We start from the raw sequence: 19771 nt of genomic DNA, 5'->3' as shown, positions 1-19771 counted from the left end.
CCTCTATCATATCACTCCTCTTTCTCCTGTTTATTTGAATTTATCACCTGATATGAGACCACTGTTCTGTTTGTTGGAGTCCTGAAGTTGCTTGCAAAAGTTTCGTATAAGGGCAGCACTAACCAATAACTTTCAGAAGTTTATAGACCTCTATCATATCACTCCTCTTTCTCCTGTTTATTTGAATTTATCACCTGATATGAGACCACTGCTCTGCTTGTTGGAGTCCTGAAGTTGCTTGCAAAAGTTTCATGTCTCGAGCAGGGTTTACAACTATGTAAAAATAATAAATAAAAATATGAAAATAATAATAAAATTGATGAAAAAATAAAAAAAATCATCAGTGCACCCATGGTACAAATGTACTATAGATTTGTTTGAAACCCTTCATTGGTGGTAGCTATATTAAAAAATAAATAAAATCAGGAGATCAAATCTGCACATAGTAGTCCGGTATTGTCATATCAAGATTTAGTAAAAGAGACAAATAACTTCCTTATCCTTACACATCAATACTTGTTTCTACATTGTAATTATCCAATAAACTGTATGTTTGTTTTTTATAATGCAACTTTGATCGCTAGATCCCTAGTCTTATCAATTTCTTTTCTAACATAATCCCACCAATATAATATGCCACATGAAATCTCATCATGTCTATATGCATAACTTTACACTTACTAACATTGAACTAATAGCCATTATCAATTTTCCATAGTTCTAGGTTATTAAAATCCTTTTGTAAGTAATGTATAACATAGTAGTCCTGATTATCCTGCCTATCTTTGTATCATCAGCAAACAACTGCACATTTTCTATCATTAATATATATATATATATATATATATATTGAACAACAATGGTCCAAAGACTGATTCAAACTCACCATACACCACTTTCTGATATCTATCCATCTGCCACCCACTAATCCAAGTAAGTAGTTTATATTCCAAACCCATATTTTCCAGCTTATGCAACTGCCTTTTATGTGGTATCCTATCAAATGCCTTATCCAAATTATCCCACATTACTGAATGACAAACAATTCCGATTAGATTTTTGAATACCAGTGCAGAATCATATGGCAGGTATTTATCATGAGAGCTGAATATAAGTGCAGTGCGAACTCCCTACAGATATATTAGTAAGAAAATATTATGTTAGGATTTGTGAATTTCTAAAGTTGGTCATCCTACTCCTTAATGTCCACAAATTCATCAACAAATCTATTGTAAATCTATTCACACTTTAATTCTATTTATGCATCTCTAAGTAATATAATAATTCAGCACAATCTTGTGCAACTTCTAGGAATGCCTCTAGTTCTTGTTGCTTACCCTAGTTTTAGCATATGAAAAATCTCTCCTATCCCCATTCAGTAAATACCTCTCAACAGCAAAGAATATGACTGCTCATTGCAATCATATTCTTTGCATTCATAGATCTACATATCGCAACTACATGGAAAAATGACACATCAGCAGTTTATCAAGAAACTGAATTGAGATTATTAGCGCTAAATTCAATCGTGATACACAATCGTTTTAGGACAATATGGTAGAGTTTACAACATTATGGTAGAGTTGACTGTGCTGATGCAGGAGCAGGTAAACATTTACTATACAAATTTCTTGGGTTGTTCTTTTAAAAAGCACCATAATTCTAAATTTGCCATCCCCCTTTGAGCCTAAAGCATGATAGATCATATGCATTCATTTAAATGCCAACATTCTGGAGCAAATCTATGGTCATTTCAGCTGAACAGAAAAAATAACACTTCTATTTTCCTAAAGTGATTACTGTAAATAACTTGCTTGGTTATGGATTAATTTAGTGCACCCATTGGCATGCTTTTAAGCATTGTACCTAAAATCAGCACTATTTGAAGTGTCATATTTCCCTATTGGTTGCGATATATAAGATTTCAGAGACGAAGTGCATATCGATAGCATAGTTTTTTACTACCACCTTTCTCAAATTCGTAGAAATGCACCTTCTTTCACTGTGACAATTTCCATAAAATATCATGTCACTGGTGTCTTTCTGACACTGGCCCAACTATAGTGTTCCTACCTCTGAATATTGATATATCCCTCAGCCTTGACAGGAAAATGTTTCTATTATAACAGTCAAAGTTTCTGATGGTATTACATGTGATATGATGCAAGTTAGTGAAATAATTTGGAAGAAAAGATGAACATGATTTGTTTGCTAAGCAACTTTCATTAGCAGTTACTTGACTTAACAGGTATACACACAATTAACCACCTCACCGGCCATTATGGATCAAATATGCATCCTCGTAAGCTTTGTATCCATCATATATTTCAACGTAATATCAATAGTATTACAATTTTAATATGCACTTTGCATCCATGATAACCTTGATGTCTATAGACGTCTTGGCCAGCAGCATGGTTAAACTGTTCACTACATATCAATAATATGATTATTGTAAACTAGAACTTTGTTTGTAAAAAGACTGGAAAAGAACATTATTCAAGTCAGCATGATGGATTAGATACACTCATTCATCAATATGCATCTATTTTAAATCTATTCATAATGTAATTCCATTTGCTGCAGTGAATGAATAATCAGTGTGAAGGAAGTTTGATTTTCCAATTTGAAGTGACATGGCATTTTCATAAAAGTAGAATTCTCAAAAAAAAATAAATAAAAAAATAAAAATAAATAAAAAAAAAAAAGTTTGGTTATACCAAGAGCTTGGGGAGGGGGGGGGAGAGAGAGAGAGAGAGAAGAAAAGAAAACAACTAATTGCTTGATACATAAAGAAAGTGAACTAGAAGTCGGAGAGCACTAACATTAGCAACTGCCAATACTCCTGCAATTCATTAAACCATCATTTATCAATTTAGTTATTGTTAAAATTATTGGCAATCTTTTATTATTTTCTCCTCTAACTCTTTAAAAGCTAACAAAGGAGTTAAGTGAAATTTTCATAGCAGAGCGAGCACCTTATCTGCTTGCTGTAATTTTTTTTTTTTTTTTTTTTAATTATGGGCATTTTGAGTTGCACTGAATTTTAAAATTTGAAATGATTTTTTTTTTTTTTAAATGAATTAATAATAATTATTATTCTGGGAACAGTACAAAAAATTATGATTTTTTTTTTTTTGGATGGAAGAGTTGTTGTTATTCTCCATTTAATTGAAAACAAGTATGTTAATAAACAGTTCAGGAAAACAATGGCTTTCCATTAGAAACAGACTTGTATATTTATATTCAAGTGAAACTACCTTTTTTGTTTACAATTTGTTCTGATAAATATTTCTCTTTCTTTGGAAAGCTTCTAACAACTAACTTCTTTTGTTTACTTGTGAGAAAGCCATTATGTCCAAAACATTATTTATTATTTTTTTTTTTTAAATTGATGTAACCAAAAGGCTTCAGTTATTATGTTTTAATTTAACAATAATACACAAAGCATTTATTAGCCCCAAGACTAGTACCTCCCGGCAACACATGAAGAGTTTTTTCAAGTTATTATACTCTTCTTCCTATCATTATTACAGTAATACCTGCCTACACTGCTTCATTTTATGACGATCTGTTTATACAACACTGCATTACCTCACATGAATGTTTAAGTAACAAGACGATCCTGTGAATCAACCGATACTCAGTTTTCGTGACTGTTTGTTTATGACGTTCTTTGCTTGCTACATCTGTTTGCATTTGTGTTTCGCTGTGAATTATAAACTATTTATAACTATTGTTTAATTTTATTGTTGTTAATAATGACAGATAGAATTCAAAATAAGGATACCATTGCATTTAGTGAAAAGAAGAAGATGCATAAACCTGATACATCATATACTAAGATTAAAATCATTAAATTTAGTGATGATCGTCTATTGAACACTGTGAGAGGCCCCACCCAGGCTAAACTTACCTCACACGACTGTTGTCATAGTTGCTAATAGCAAAGGTAAAGTGAAAAGTGCTACAATAGTGAATACTACAGTTATCTGTAAACGTAACAATCTCATTGATGAAATGGAAAAACATTTAATGTTTTAGGTTAATGTCCAAAGTGTTTGCCGTGTTCCCTTAAGCGAAGCCTTTAGAATAACTTTTACGTTTGCAAAAATTCTAAATTTTTCTTTTGCATAACTGACATAATAGAATGCTTCATTTAAGTCATTTATGCACATACATGATTGCTTGAAACAATCTTAAACCATTACATGTATTTTACAAGTGATAGAGAAGGCTTTGATTCACTGTACTATACAACAAAATTCATTATACAACAGTAGTCTGGAACCCTAACATGTCATATGACCAGGATATGCATGTATTATTATTATTATTATATATTTCTGTAGTCAATGACTCATCACAGGATGTTCTGCATCATACACACAGAGTTCATCATAACTTCCGTGTATCCACTGTCTCCCAATGAACACACTTCCAGGCAACGCATTCCAACCACACACAACTCTCCAATGAAAAACACTACTCTTCACCCATTTGCTCACGCCATTTTTATACAGCTTCAAGGAATGGCTTCTTGCTCCCCCCCCCCCCCAGTTGCTATCCAATCTATGAAAAATATGATCCACATTAATCCACAGCAATAACCCCCTTACCAACTAATATGTCTCAATCCTGTCTCCCCCCCCCACACACACACACCACATCCTTCTCTCCCATAGATTCTGCAATTTGCATTCCTTCTTAATACTCTGCATTGCAGAGACCAGAAACAACTTTAGTCAGTTGCCTCTGAACCAATTCCAACATCTCCTGATTCTTTTGAAAACCTGATGACCAAATTGGTGCACAGTAGTCTGATCAAAGCTTTATGGCAAAATAGCAAAATGTCTCCAAAATTTCAGGTCATATCAACCAATATCCCACATCCCTCATCTTCTCCTCTAAGATATCTCCCCATATCTCATATTCTGCATTCCATCTGTTCTTTCTGAACTTTAAAGCCTTACACTTTGATGCATTGAACTAGCCCATTCAGAAATTCTATTCGGTCCACTTTCAAGGCCACAACATCCATTGTACTCATAGTTATTCCCCACTTTGCATCATCTGCAAATAACTGTATATCAACTTTCACGATCCTCCCAATATCATTTTAAACAGCAATGGCAACCAAGCAGATCCTTGGGGCTCACTATTATTGGCTTTCCTCTTCTGGAATATCATGCCTGCATACTCAACTTGCAGAAACCTATCAGACAGCTATTCTCCAATCCAGTGACCTAATCTAGTATTCAACCCATCAGTTCCAGTTTAATTACTAGTTTCTGATGTAGCAATCTATCAAAGGATACTCCTTTAAAACTTGTGTAAATCTGACTTGTATTAAAAAGGAAAGATAAAGCTGTTGTTAACTCCTTGGAACATTCCTGCAAGACATGCGGTGATATACTATCAAGTCCTATAGCCATCTTAACATCAAGTTTACTCAATTTCTCACATACCTCCTGCTCATTCACCATCAGACTCTTTTTCTCTTCTCTAGTCTTGAGAAAATTTTTTTTTACATAATCTTTTCCAGATTCTGTCAAATACACACAAAATACACTAAATGCATATACTGACTGAATAAAATATTCCTCTGTCCCCTAAAAAAATGCCATACACAGCTACATAACATATGCACTGCTTGAGAAAAAGTTAATAGACCCCCCCCCCCCCATGGGCAAGGTGGATCGTGCCAGCTGGTACAAATTGAAGAAATGTGATGCTTCCAAGTCTGCAACTGTGTCTGAATAAAATAGCTGCAAGAATGGAAATGATGGAGTTTGAAAGAGGTAAGATAGGATGCCATGATACAGGACTATCTGTTTGGCAAATTTTTAACAAATTGGGCAACAATCAGTAATGCCATATTGGGATTGAAGCGCAAGGAGTCAACTGTAGGTGCTACCTGCAGCAGACAACCTATCACACTCATCCAACATGACCATAGGGTGATACAAAGGATAACATGTGTAAACTGCAATTCATTGGTCGATATGTTGAATGCAGAATTCTGGGCATTGACTGGAACATGAATCTGCACATAAACATTCATAACCTCAACTCACAACATGGGCATCCATGGGAGGACTGCAATATGCTAGCTCTACATTACCTGAACATGCAGCGTCATCTTCAGGGGTTCAAAGAGTGTGTAAAGTGAAATATGGAAGCTTGGAATGTTGTGTGCTATGGAGCAATGAATCACATTACACCCTCTACTAAGTAGATGAGCGGATGTGGGTATGGCAGATACCTGGTGAACATCTTTTACTATGGAGTGTGTAAACCCCAACTATGAAATTCAGAGGTGGCAGCATAATAGTATGGTCCTGTCCTGTTTTTCCTCTTTTGGCTTTGGAACTCTGTTTGTGGTGCCACAAACATTGAATCCTGAGAGGTATCTAAACATTCTGGATAATGCAATGATTTATGGTGTTTCTACAGAACTGACCATTGTCTCTTTCAGCAAGACAATGCACTGTGTCATAAGGCTGTTGCTGCTGTAACTGCATGGCTTGTGGACATGATATTCATGTCCACAGAGCCCTGATCTCAATCCTATTGAACATCTGTGGGACAAACTGGAGCACTGAGTGAAGTCAAGGGATGTCTGCCCCACAACATCACTATCATACACTTGTGGAAAGTATGCTCCACAGGATTGCTGCATTTATCACACTAAAAGGAAGTCCTACATCATATTAAAATAGGCTCCATAGTGTGAAGAACACTATGGAGCCCATTTTAATAGATGAAGCTGTATTTATCAAAAGGAACTGCAATTTTTATTGGAATAACTTGTGATGCTTTTGAAGCTTAGCATGTCATTCCTCTTCTGCATGGAAAGAGATCAATAACATGCTAAGCTTCAAAAGCATCACATGTTAATCCAATAAAAACTGCAGTTCCTTTTGATAAATACAGCTTCACTTAACATGCCTTATGATTCATATTTCGACAAACTGTTCATTCGGTGAATTGTGATTTTTTTGATGAATTGCCTTTTGGTAAATTGTCTTGTCGATTAATTATTGATTGATGAATTGCTTTTTTGAGGGACTGCTTTTTGATTAATTGTTTTTTTGATGAACTGTTGTTCAATAAATTGTTTATTTGATTAATTTTTTTTTTTTTTTTTTGATAATTGCTTTTCAGTAAATTGTCATTCATTAAATTGTCTGTTGATAAATTGTTTTCGGTGAACTTTCTGGATACCATTTATAGCAGTTCTCATTGTTGACATTTTTTTTGTGACTTGTGCACTGGAATTTCATACTGACAATGTCATTACTTGAGTAAAAATTTCATGGAAATAAAATTCTAACATAAGTCCACCATTGTTATTATTATTATTTTTTTTTTTGCTTGAAAACCATTATCTTTGCTGTGTCATATTACCTGAAATAGGTATATAATAATGTATATTATTACATTTTGTTGTTGTACATGTATTCAGATTTTTATTTAAAACAAAAAATCAAATTTATATTATGAATAAGAAATCCAGCTTACATGGTATATTAGGTCCTTAAGAGTACCTTTATCATTAAATGGGATTACAACAATAGCAAACAGCCTTTCTGTCAGTGTTTTGAAATCAATATCTAGGACTGGATATATATAGGGATGCTGAAGTGCAACAAACAGCTCCAAAAGTGCCTTTTTGGTAGTTGTACTGCAGCGAATTGGGCAGCTCTCTTGTATAGGAGTCATAGTAAGTAAGCGCTCAGTTTTCGTTGTGGTATCCCGTACTTGAAACCAGTTTTTACCAACACGGCTTCCTAATGAGATAACATGAGGATTTAAATTTCTGGAATGATAATTCAAAATTAAAAGAGATAAAAAAATAACATTTCATGACTATAATAAAATATTTATTATAGTCATGATTGTGACCTTCAATACTGGACAGAAGTTTTGAGAGCAAAAGAAACCAAGTATCAAGTATCAGCTCTCCAATATTTTTAAATATTTATATTGTAATAAGCAGACAGGACTTGATGTTATTAAAAACGTTGGTAATTTACTATCATACATACACACTTTTCAAATGAGATCTGATGTAAAGTAAGGAGAGAATGTAGGGCATCTATGAAAGTTAAGTATGTGCACTTTAAGAAAGGAATGAGAATTTAGAATTTTCTCTTACAGAACAGTGACTGAGCAGTTTACTTGAAGTGATAAGTGCATCTAATGTGAATGAGTGTAAGACAAGGTATCATTACAGATGGCGTGAGTGATATATCTCTCAATGAATCTTTGATTCAGTGAAGGTGTCTCAGATAATAATAATAAGCCTGACTATCAGATGACTACTATCACTATATTACATTAACAATCTTTCAAAGGAATTCCTGTAGATATTGTAGAATATCTTTATCTCACCTTCAGTTTTTGTCAGCTTTATCATTGTGATTTCTGTCATGAAGGTCATTCTATCTGACAGTGATAGTGCTAAAGGACAAAAAGCCAGACTGACTGAGTGAAAACTGTTCTATAGACAATGGAAGGTTATGATCTGAGTTACTAAGATGAAATCTACATATATTTAAAAGGAGAAATGGCATTAGAAAGGTTATTTATCTGGAATTCTAGTGGGTAGATGAGCAATTGGTTCAATCATTCTGCTTTGGCATTTCTTCTGGCTTCCCACTGCTTCTTTAGCATTCCCCAAGGAAGATGATTTAAATATCAGAACTGCAGAAAAGCAAGATAAATAATCAGTGGTTGGAGCAGTCATTTCAATTAAAGAGGAAAAAAAAGACACCAAAAGAATGCTACAGTGCAGTAAGGAACTTCTGAGCTAGAACAAATCAAGAAGAGAATTTCTAGGTCTGGTTTTTGTTATATTAATATAACATTAATATGATGGAAATAATCATGTGAAGTGTCAAGTGGATAGCTGAGTAGATAGATAGTGTTGTGTAATCCAGTTGGGGTTCTGCTAAAAATAGCAAGTCAAATCACGCACATTTTAGGTTGACATTACATATTGCAAATATTACTGAATGTGTATTTTTTTGTGTTTTTTTTTGTATGTATTTTTATTGTTTTTTTTTTAGTTTTTGGTGAAAATTTTAATGTTCATTTAGGAAACCTATGCAAACTGATATGCTGATTATTAACTATGTTGGTATTTTTAGGAACAAGACATAGACACAATAACAAATAATTTTTAATAACTGACTCAAATATTACACTAAAGTCAAATTGGCATTACCAGGGAATAATACACAAGCATGTAGATATGTATCTGCTTACATTACAGGATGAAATGAAAAAAACAGTGTTGCTTAAGAGTTAAAGCAAATAACTAGGAAGAGATATCACCTTTAAGGAATGCGGAGAACTGATTGGGGCTTCTGATTTAATGTCCAATGCTCAAACTTCACATAGGTTGCCCCACTGTCCCACCAATAAGTATCTATTGAGTACCAAACAAATGCAGATGGGTTGGCAATTTGAGATGTAAGTGACCAAATTATACTCTCTACCGGATTAAACCACAAAAGCATATTGACACAATGACATATATGATATAATAGTACAACATGGTGAGATTTCATGCCAGCTGGGGCATTGCATGAAAACAAAACAAATCTACTCCTGCTGTTTTTGTCAGGAAACTAGGGCAAACAATAAAATCTCAGCCACTGGGACAAACTCCATTCAACAGCCAGAAGAAGAATAAACCCAACATAAGAAGAGATGAAGATAGGAACCATTAATATAACAAGTACTAACTGAAAGGAAATAGAACTTGCAGAGGACCTGGAAAAGTACCTGGACCAGACATAATTGCATTACTGAGACAAAAGCAATTGAAATCCTGCTAAATAATAAGCTTTGATCATTCTCCATTGCGTTCAGATTGTCTTTATTATGATCAATCAAAAATTAAAGCTGCCTTTAAGGAAAATTCTTCTGCTGGTCCTGATAGATAGTTTCTGCAATATGTGTTTTCTATAAATATTTCCTTGCAAATGCTCATATGAAATAGCATCAATAATTCCCCCACTCAGTACTAACTTCATTGGAACATGTGTGGCTGCAACCCAACATCCCATCACAGTGCACCTTGAAACCAACAGAACAAGTTTATTTTCCTCCTCCTCCAACCTTACTACAGTTATATTGTGGAACAGTCTTCCCCACTTAAGTGTTTCCCAAGGAATATAATATACATGCTATTAAATCAAATGTAAAGAAGTTTCTCCTTTCCCAATTCACTACCCATACATGGTATTAACCAATCTCTTGTGTATGAGCTCAACATAAAAAAAAAAAAATAATAATAATCAGTATAGGATTATTTTATTTATTTATTCCAAATATATATTCCAAACTAAGGGAATTCATGAATGTCAGGGAGCTGGTTAACTTACCTTATGAAACTTTCATAGTTTTCTACATTTGGCTTTGAAACAATGCTGGATCTAATATTCACATTGCTTATGTAAGTAAGGAAGAATGTTGGAACAGAGTTTGTTCTGAGATTGATCACTCATTAGGATATAACAGGTCAGCTCAGGCATGGAGAACATTATGTGCATGAGAACATCAAGTCATAGATCACATCCAGTAAGATTAATACCTACGAAAGTCTGGATGAGTTATTTTAAGCACATTGAGAGAGACACAGATGGTAATTTGAGGGTACAGGAACTAATGGATCCATTTTTGGATGATGAGGTGGCCTAAGGAATTGTCAAAGTATGGAGATGACTAGCTGCTATAACAACAAGAATATTCAATTAAGTTCAAGAAGGAGATGCAATTCTTGATGAGTGGTTATTATCATATATAAATCTCCCATCTTTAAAATAAAGTAATAAGAATAAACCTTCAAATTACAGAAGCATTAGTAGGATGGCCTCAATGAGTAAACTGTTAAGTAAAATTATAACTTCAAGATTAGAGAAGAGTATTTCCTTTTGTGTGTCAGGTGAACAGACTGGGTACTGATAAAAGATAAAAGACAGATCATAGAAAAAAGAATTGCCAAAGAGCAGAAAAACACTTGATTTTTGTGGATCTTCAAAAGGTCTATGATTCAGTTACCATTGGCAGACTATCGGGTTTGATGAGGAACATGAATGTCAGCAAGTCAATCATCAGTTTGATTAAGAGAATATACAGAAGGTGCAGAGCAACTATTAAGTGTGGAGTTTGTAACTTCCAAAGACCTGAGATAAGGATGTGAGATGTCACCAAACCCTGTTTAAAATTTACCTTGATGTAGTGCTGGCATGTCGGAATGCTTCACACAGAGCTATGGGAATTAAGATTGGAAACAGTGTCATTCATTCATTCATTCACTATTGTTTACTAATGATCAAGTGATAATTGCTGAAGATCAGGATGACAGTGACTTTAGGATGATGAAACTAGTTGATGTTTAAAGAAGCGAGCCCAGCAGGTGGAGAGAAAGTTGTGAGTGGGAACACTGAATGTTGGAAGCATGACTGGAAGGAGAAGAGAGGTGGCAGACATGATGAGGAAGAGGAAGTTAGACATTTTATGTGTGTAGGAGACAAGGTGGAAGGGGAAAAAGTGAAGGAACTGGGAGATGGGTATAAATTGTTCTACTCTGGAGCGAATAAAGAAGGAAGAAATGGTGTCAGAATTGTGGTGTGTGGCAGAATGAAGGGCGAAGTACTGGAAGTGGGTAGGGGAAACAACAGGATCATGCAAATGAAACTGGGACTTGTGGTTGTCTTATGTGTATATGCCCCACAAATTGGCTGTACAGCAGAGGAGAAAGATGAGTTCTGGAATGTGCTAGATGAAGAAATGAGGGAACTGGAAGAAAATAAGATGGTGATTGTCAGAGGAGACTTGAATGAACACATAGGGAGACAGAATAGTGACTATGAAAGGGTGCATGGCGGCCATGGAGTGGGAATGATGAACCAGGAAAAAGAGAGGATTGTGGACTTTTGTAGTAGCATACGATCTGGAGGAAGGGGAAAATTGTGAACTCATTTTTCTGCAAGAGAGAAGAACATTTGATAACATTTAGAAGTGTTAACAACAATTCACAAATTGACTACATTTTGACTAGAAGAAAACATCTTAATGAAATGACAAATTGTAAGGTAATCTCTACAGATCAAGTGGCGCAGCAACACTGGCTACTGTGCGCAGACTTTAAAATAACATCGAAGATAAGAACCTTTGGAAGCCATGGGATGAAGAAAATTAAGTTGTTTTGCTTAAAAGAAGAGACTGTGAGGAATCATTTTAGGGAGAGAGTGTTAGAGAGGATTTCGGATGGAGTAGAAAGTGTACAAGATTGGTGGAAACATAATTCAAAAGCAATTCTGAGCTGTGTAATCGAGATGCTTGGTGAGACATCTGGAAAGATTAGAGCAGAAGGAGGGTTGGTGGTAAAATAATAATGTACAAGAAGCAGTGACGGCTATGAGGATGGCAAAGCAGAAGTGGGATGAGTGGAAGAGGACAGAGAGGTGTAAAGAGAGAGAGAACAAGAAGCCAAGAGAGTTGTGGCACAGGCGAAGGCCATGGCATATCAAGATCTTTATAATCAATTAGAAACAAAGGAAGGACAGAGAAAAATTTACTGACAAAATGTAGAAATAAGGCATCAAAGACTCTGGAGGAAGGGTATTATGAAGAGATGTGGATATAAGAAACAGATGGAGAATATACTTTGAAGGACTTTTCAATGAGGAAAATGCGAGGACTCACAGAGAAGATGGGCAGCCTTCTGAGGGGATGGTGCAGAACATCAGTAGATGGAAGTGAAGGAGGTCATGAAGAGGATGAAGAATGGAAAATCAGTGAGTCCTGACAGGATCCCAGTGGAGGCATGGAAGGCACCAGGGGAAGAAGGAATTGACCTGCTGTGGGACCTGTTCATGAAAGTTTGCCAACAGGAAAACATACCCAATGAATGGAGGGAAAGTACTCTTGTCGCCATCTACAAGGGTAAAGGGGATGCAAAAACTGTAAGAATTACAGAGGAATAGAGTTGATGTCTGATGGAAGATTGAGGAAGGAGGTGGAGATTGCAAAGGAGAAATTTGGCTCCATGCCTGGTCGATCAACAACAGATGCTATCTTTGGAGGGATGTGGACTTGAACAATGGGAGCTACATTTGGTGTTTATTGATCTGGAGAAAGCATACAATAAAGTGCCAAAGCAAGAAGTCTGGGGGGGGGGGGGGGTGTCTGAGGGATAAGAAGGTACCAGAGAAATATGTCAGGTGGGTGAAGATGTACAGAAATGTGAAGACAAGAGTTCCGACCTGCCTGGGAAAATCTGGGAAACAGACGGAAAATTTTCAAGTGACAGTTGGCTTGCACGAAGGGTCAGCATTAAGTCTGTTCCTGTTTGATATTGTGATGGAGGTGGTGACGGAAGAGATGAGAGAAAACACACCTTGTGCAATGTTGTATGCAGATGACATCTTGCTGTGTGCAGATTCAAGAGAAGTACAGCAGCTAAACTGGAAAGATGGAGGAAAGTACTGGAAGAGAGAGAGATGTAAGACTGAGCAGAAGTAAGACAGAGTAAATGTGTTGCAAAGTGGATGGCAGCCAGGAGACAGATCTGGAACTGGAAGGAAATACCATCAGGAAGGTGAGGGACTTTAGATACTTAGGTTCAACAGTGGAAGAAGATGGAGAGGCTGGGAAGGAAGTGGGATGTAGGATACAAGGAAGATGGAGGGAACTGGAGAGAGAGAGAGAGATGGCTGGAGTGCTATGCAATAAGAGGGTGCCGATCAATCTGAAAGGTAAAATCTATAGGACAGTAGTGAGACCAGCTATGACACATGCTATGGAAACTGTGGCCCTGAGGAAAAATAACATCAGTAGGATGATGGAGGTAGCGGAGATGAGAATGCTTAGATGGATGTGCGGTGTGACCAGAAAGGATCGTCTGAGAAATGACTATGTGAGGGGAACAGTGAAAGTTATGAACTTAGGAGCGAAGATACAGGAGGCAAGGTTGAGATGGTTTGGTCATGTGATGAGGAGGGAGGACAAATATGTGGGAAGAAAGGTCATGCAGATAGATGTGCAGGGGAAGAGGAAGTGCGGGTGGCCAAATAAGAGATGGAGGGAGCTGGTGGAAGAGGACTTGAGGATAAAGAACTTGGATGTGGTTACAGCCCAAGACAGGAGGATGTGGAGGAGACTCATCAAAAACAGTGATCCTGCTTAAGTGGGCAAGCTGCAGAAGAAGATCATCAGGAGGTTGCTTAACATAAGTAAAAACCAACAAAAAAAAAAAAACTTTTCCAACAGCAGTTAATATCTATAAATTGATAAAAGACTGGAATAATAGTTTTAATAATGAGTATCATTAGGCATATTAATTAATGACTTCCAGATGTCATGAAGGATCATTCCTTGATTTTTATTAAGTGTGCCTTGAACAACATGCCAAAGTAATTCTCTTTTAAGTATTTATTATTATTATACAGGCACCTCCATGTAGTCCGAAGATTCATCGCAGGAGACCCAATCTATCCACACAATCTATCATACCTCTCTTTGAACCCATTAACAGAAAAAGCACTCAAATGGCATGGAGGATGCTTGTAAATTTACCATGCAATGTTCTTTGAGGGTGTGCACTATGAGTCCACTTTATTCTCTCTGTTTTTCAATGTCACCTATGTGTTCTTTGTTATTGGTTTTGAAACTTATCCTAGGCAGACCTATGTACATTTTTCCACAAGAGCACGGATCTTGTATTCACCCAGATGTTTATAAAATGAAGCTCTGTCTTTAGGGGATAAATAGAAAGCTTTGTCAGGTGTTTACTGGTTTGAAGGCCATTCTGATGTTGACTGCCTTTAATATTTTGGATTCACGGTATCTGTTCCAATGTATGAAACAGATACCATGCCTTTGTAATTAATTTCTGTGTCATCACGGAGTGGTTTGTCATAAAATAAATGTTTCTTTAGCACCTTTTTTTGAGTATCCATTTTGCAGGAACTAATGAATAGGATTTGAAGTTCTTGTTTTAATTTGATATCATTTTTTAGTATGTTTAAAGCTCTATTTTATAAGATTTTGATTATACCTAATTTTTGTTGAGGTGTTGCTTGTAGGTAGGAGCCTGTGTGGGTTTCTTTTCTACAGACTTCTAATGATACTCGTCCAGTGATGTTTTTGTTGACAAGGATGTCTAGGAATGGAAAATTTCCATTCCTAGACCTCGAAAATATAAAAAAATCTTCCAGGTCTTTCTGGGTGTGTTTTCAGGTGATAAACATGTCATCCACATATCACTGCCATACATGTTGTTTTAAGGTTGCCTGAGCTATAGCTGATTCTTCACATTTTTCCATGTATAAGTTGGCAATAGAGGTGAGCCCATTGCAAAACCATATATCAGAAGGTAAAATTTTCCTTGCCAAGTGACGAATGAGGATTTTAGGCAATGATGAAGAGAAGCGATGTCCAGACGAAATAAGTTTATCTACAGATTCTTCAACCGAGATGTTAGTAAATAACAAAACTGTATCTAAACCAGCTAATATATCTGATTTGGAAATTTGAATGTCTGATGCGAGGCTAGAATAAGTTATGTTGAAGAGCTTCTGCCATCAACTATTGGACATAGAGAGATGCCTGTCTTATGAACTTTAGGCATACCATATAATCTTGGAGTGATTAGATGTCTGGATTTCAGTTGTTTTTTTTAAGTTTTTTGTAAATTCAAAAGTACTGGAGATTAGATGATTTAGTTTTTAAGTGTAATAACAACCAAGTAGGATCATGATCCATTTCTGAATATGTGAAAGAGTCCAATAACATGGAGGTGATCTAATGTCATAGTCTGCACTATTTAAAATGACTGTTGAATTCCCTTTGTCTGCTTTCAATATAATGATTTCTTCATTGCTGCATAAACTTCTTTTTCTAAAGTTGTGAAATTATTTTTTGATGTGCAACTGTTTAATGAAACTGAAGCACTAAGTAATATTGTGGATAATGACAGTCTATGTTTGCAATCTCTGCCTATTCTTGAAAACCTTATTCAAAAGTATGCTATCAATGACATTCCATGTATTTTGGGATATTGAATTAATGAATATGCTTTTTGTTCAGTTGAGAATAAGTCTGATCTAGTTCTTTGTATTTCTTTGAGTAAAAAGAGTAAAACTTGCATTTCTATATATCCACCATGCTTCGACAGAACATATATTTCTTTTGATTCATAAAAATTCAGGAATTATAGAATTATCTCTGCAATTTTTCAAAAAAATTTTAATTGTTAGGAAAGCAATATTTTCTTGCATTTAAACTTTCTTTTCGAAGGAAGATACATTTTTTTGTCTCTCTGTTGAGATGATTCATTTTTTGCAATTAACTAGGAGTAGATTTGCTTGAATAATAGGTTTTAACTCATTTTTTTTTAAATTTACGCCAGATGTATTTTCCTCTACATGTGTTACTGTCTATATCACTAATAACATCATCGGGAGGTTGCTTAGCATAAGTAAAAATTGACAAAAAATAAATAAATAAATAATAATAAAACAAATAAAATGTTTTGCAACAGCAGACTGGAATGATAGTTTTAATCATGAGTATCATTAACAATGTATGTTATGTGCAGTCTCTACATTGTTGTGTAAACTATGTCTGTGATTGCTGGCATAGGGGAAGTCTTATTAATTAATGACTTCTAGATGTCGTGAAGGATCATTCCTTGATTTCTATTTAGTGTGCTTTTGAGTGAATGACCTTGAAGGACTCCTTGACCAACCTATCGAAGTAATTTTCTTCTAAGCAATGCATGGAGGATGCTTGCCAATTTACCATGTGATGTTCTTTGAGAATGTGAACTACAAGTCTACTTTTTTCTTTCCTTTTGGTTTCAATGTCGCCTATATGCTCTTTGTTGCAGATTTTGAAACTTCCTCCAGTCTGACCTACGTATATCTTTTGTTAAATTGTGAATGAAGAATTTTATGATTATTAATACTTCATTCATGATTTAACCTGAATTGCATTTTCTGAGCTAAGTTTGCTCCTAAGTAAATTGTAATTTAAACACTTACTGGTTTTTGTTCATCGAAATAATACTTGTAATTTTTTTTAGTTATTTATTTTATATAAATTCTTTATATCAACTTGTCAATGTATCCTAAGCAAACTGTAATATATGCATTTTATTTGTTGTTACTGAAAGTGAAAGTATTTCTAAGGGACTCTGTTAATGTGATTTGATTGGCTGCTGTCAGAAAACTATGTTATTTTGAGATAGCGCGTGCCTTCGCGTTGGGAACTGTACAACGATCACATGGAAATTTCGTTGTAAACTGAAAGAGCGGAGAAAAATAAGTTTGGGCGAAAAAGAGAGAGAGGATTTATGAGATATAGGAAGAAGGAACCAGAAGGAAATTGGAGAGAGTGTGGGAAGGTCGTGAGATGTGATCTAACCTGGATCGTACGACGTAACAAATATTTGGAAACTTGTTCCGATTTTAATGATTCTTACTTCAAACTCATATTTATTTATAGTTTCCTGTCACCTTGTAAAGAAATTTACCCGAGTGAAAGGATAATAATATGATCGAGATTTATCATAAGATAAGTTATTACGAGCAAGAAAATACATTTTCCAGTCTTAACAAATAAGTTATTGAACTCAGGGATACTATAAGTTTTGTGTTGCCTATAGTGGAAGATTATCGAGTGCCTGGAAGTGTTGTAAGAGTTTTCCTTAATGCGCAAGCTACGATGATCATACCGGTAAGAATATCTATTCTATAACTAATGTGTGATAGTGTTGCTTGTGTCCAGAGAACTTGGTCATATTTCGTGTTGCTGGAGTCAGATAGTCAAGCTTGAATGAGTGATATTATAAAACATTTTCCTTGTGAAATGTTTTATAATGTGAGAAACTCATTGAAGAATTAGTTCGTGTCTGAATGCGTTATCTCACAATGTATATGTAAATGCAAGGCTGAGCGTTTTAAGAACTATTTTAATCCTCTGATAGATATTGATGATGCCAGCTAAGTGTTTGAAAAAATTGAAGTTTGTGATTATTCTATGAGACTAAAAAGAATTACTTTTTAAGTGTTTTGCTCAATATTGCTGATGTTTAAGGTGAAACTAAGTTGAAATCCTAATGGATAAGAATTGTGAAAGCCTTATATATATGTTCTAGCAGTAAATAATGCACTCAGCTGAGTAGAATCTAAATACTTTATAGAATGTAAATTATTTTCTAATTGTATTGATCTTAATAGAGATCTTGTTTCTTATGTAAAAATAATTTTGAGAGAATTAAATATCTTGTTTAACTTGATTCTTGTGCTTGCCTAATTTCAGTTTAATTGCACCACTCATTAAAATACGAATCTTGCGGGAAACCCTATGTATAAGTAAGAAAATTTTGGACTGTAATAAGTTCACGTAGCTGTTGTGCTATTTGATGCTTGATTCCTTCACAATAACTGTGTGATTTCAAACACAGAGTGGCACGGTATAATAAAAATTTTCTTTATGTTTGAATGTGGGGTCAACCAACAACTAGCAAATATAAAGTTGGATTTGGATGAAAGATAAAACCAACACTTTCCACACGAATACGGAATCTTGTATACCCCGATACTTATAAAAAGGAACTTTGTCTTAGGGGAGTGTAGAAAGCTTTGTAATTTGTTGACTGGTTTGAAGGATGTTCTGAGGTTGACTCTTTTTAATATAATGATACTCATGATTAAAATTATCATTCCAGTCTTTTCAACTTACAGATATTAACTGCTGGGAAAATGTTTATTTATTTATTTTTTATTTTTGTTGGTTTATGTTAAGCAACCTTCTGATTATGCTGTTAGCAGTACATATAGCAACAAGTAGAGGAAATACATCTAGAATAAATAAAAAAATACAAGTAAAAATTGGTAGCTATTCACACAAATTTAATCATAGTTAATTACAAAAAAATAGTCCCTATTTGTTAACAAATAAGATGTGAATTTATACTGAAACAAGCAGATTTATTTACATGTTACTTGTTAACTTATTATTAGGCAGTTACATGTCTAATGTACATATATATATAAGCATGTAGACATTTGCCAGTTTCACGAATGTGTAAGTAAGAGTTTAATAATAAAATCATGTGAACACATTTGCCTAATAAACAATAAGTAAGAGTTCATAAGGCAGAACACAGGAATAAGATGGAAGCAATTATTTTAATTAACAACTCTGTTTCATCTTAATTACATAGTATTTCTTCAGGTGTAAACATACAAAAAACTAGACCAACAGTAAAAACAAATGAAGGTCTCTCTCTCTCTCACTCACACACACACACACACTAGTTGACTAAGACAACAGTTTGTTACCATGAATTCAGCACTCTTCTCTTTGAAATTATTTGATATTGTATAATTGCTACCCATCAGTGCAAAGAATATTACAAAAATTTGTCTGATATAGAAATAAGTATCCAGTATACAAAAAAGTTAGTCTACCTCAACATTAGATTTTAAAAAAAAGATTGTAATTAACATCTTTGTTTTAACTAATGGTTATGGTTATGCAGTTTACAATGAACCCCATTCCTCCTAAGGATTTTCTGTACAACACTGATAAAAGAATGAGTAACATCCTACATAATACAGTCAGTAAAATAAATTTTGAAATAGTGCATATTTTGTATAAAGTAAAGATGCAACTTCCTTTTTATTTTAAAGTGAGAACAGAGATTAAATCTCTGTTCTCACTTTAAAAGAAATCTGTAGAAAGA

At 34.7% G+C, this 19771-nt stretch overlaps 1 protein-coding gene across 3 annotated transcripts in view; it reads right to left on the bottom strand.

Annotated features, from left to right (window-relative positions):
- Slob (Slowpoke binding protein) overlaps positions 1–19771 on the bottom strand; it is a 352791-nt gene that overhangs the window by 246653 nt on the left and 86367 nt on the right. For all 3 annotated transcript variants that reach the window (XM_090415589.1, XM_090415597.1, XM_090415606.1), the window contains exon 5: positions 7525–7793. In XM_090415589.1, coding sequence (XP_090271715.1) covers positions 7525–7793 — 269 coding nt within the window. The remainder of the gene's footprint in view (positions 1–7524; positions 7794–19771) is intronic.

The sequence above is a fragment of the Typopeltis vanoorti genome, chromosome 1, assembly GCF_054136105.1.
Source record: "Typopeltis vanoorti isolate ZY-2024b chromosome 1, IOZ_Tvanoo_1.0, whole genome shotgun sequence".
NCBI classification, from domain to species: Eukaryota; Metazoa; Arthropoda; class Arachnida; order Uropygi; family Thelyphonidae; genus Typopeltis; species Typopeltis vanoorti.
Note: the sequence above shows the minus strand (reverse complement) of the source record. Positions and strands in the feature narration are given on the sequence as shown.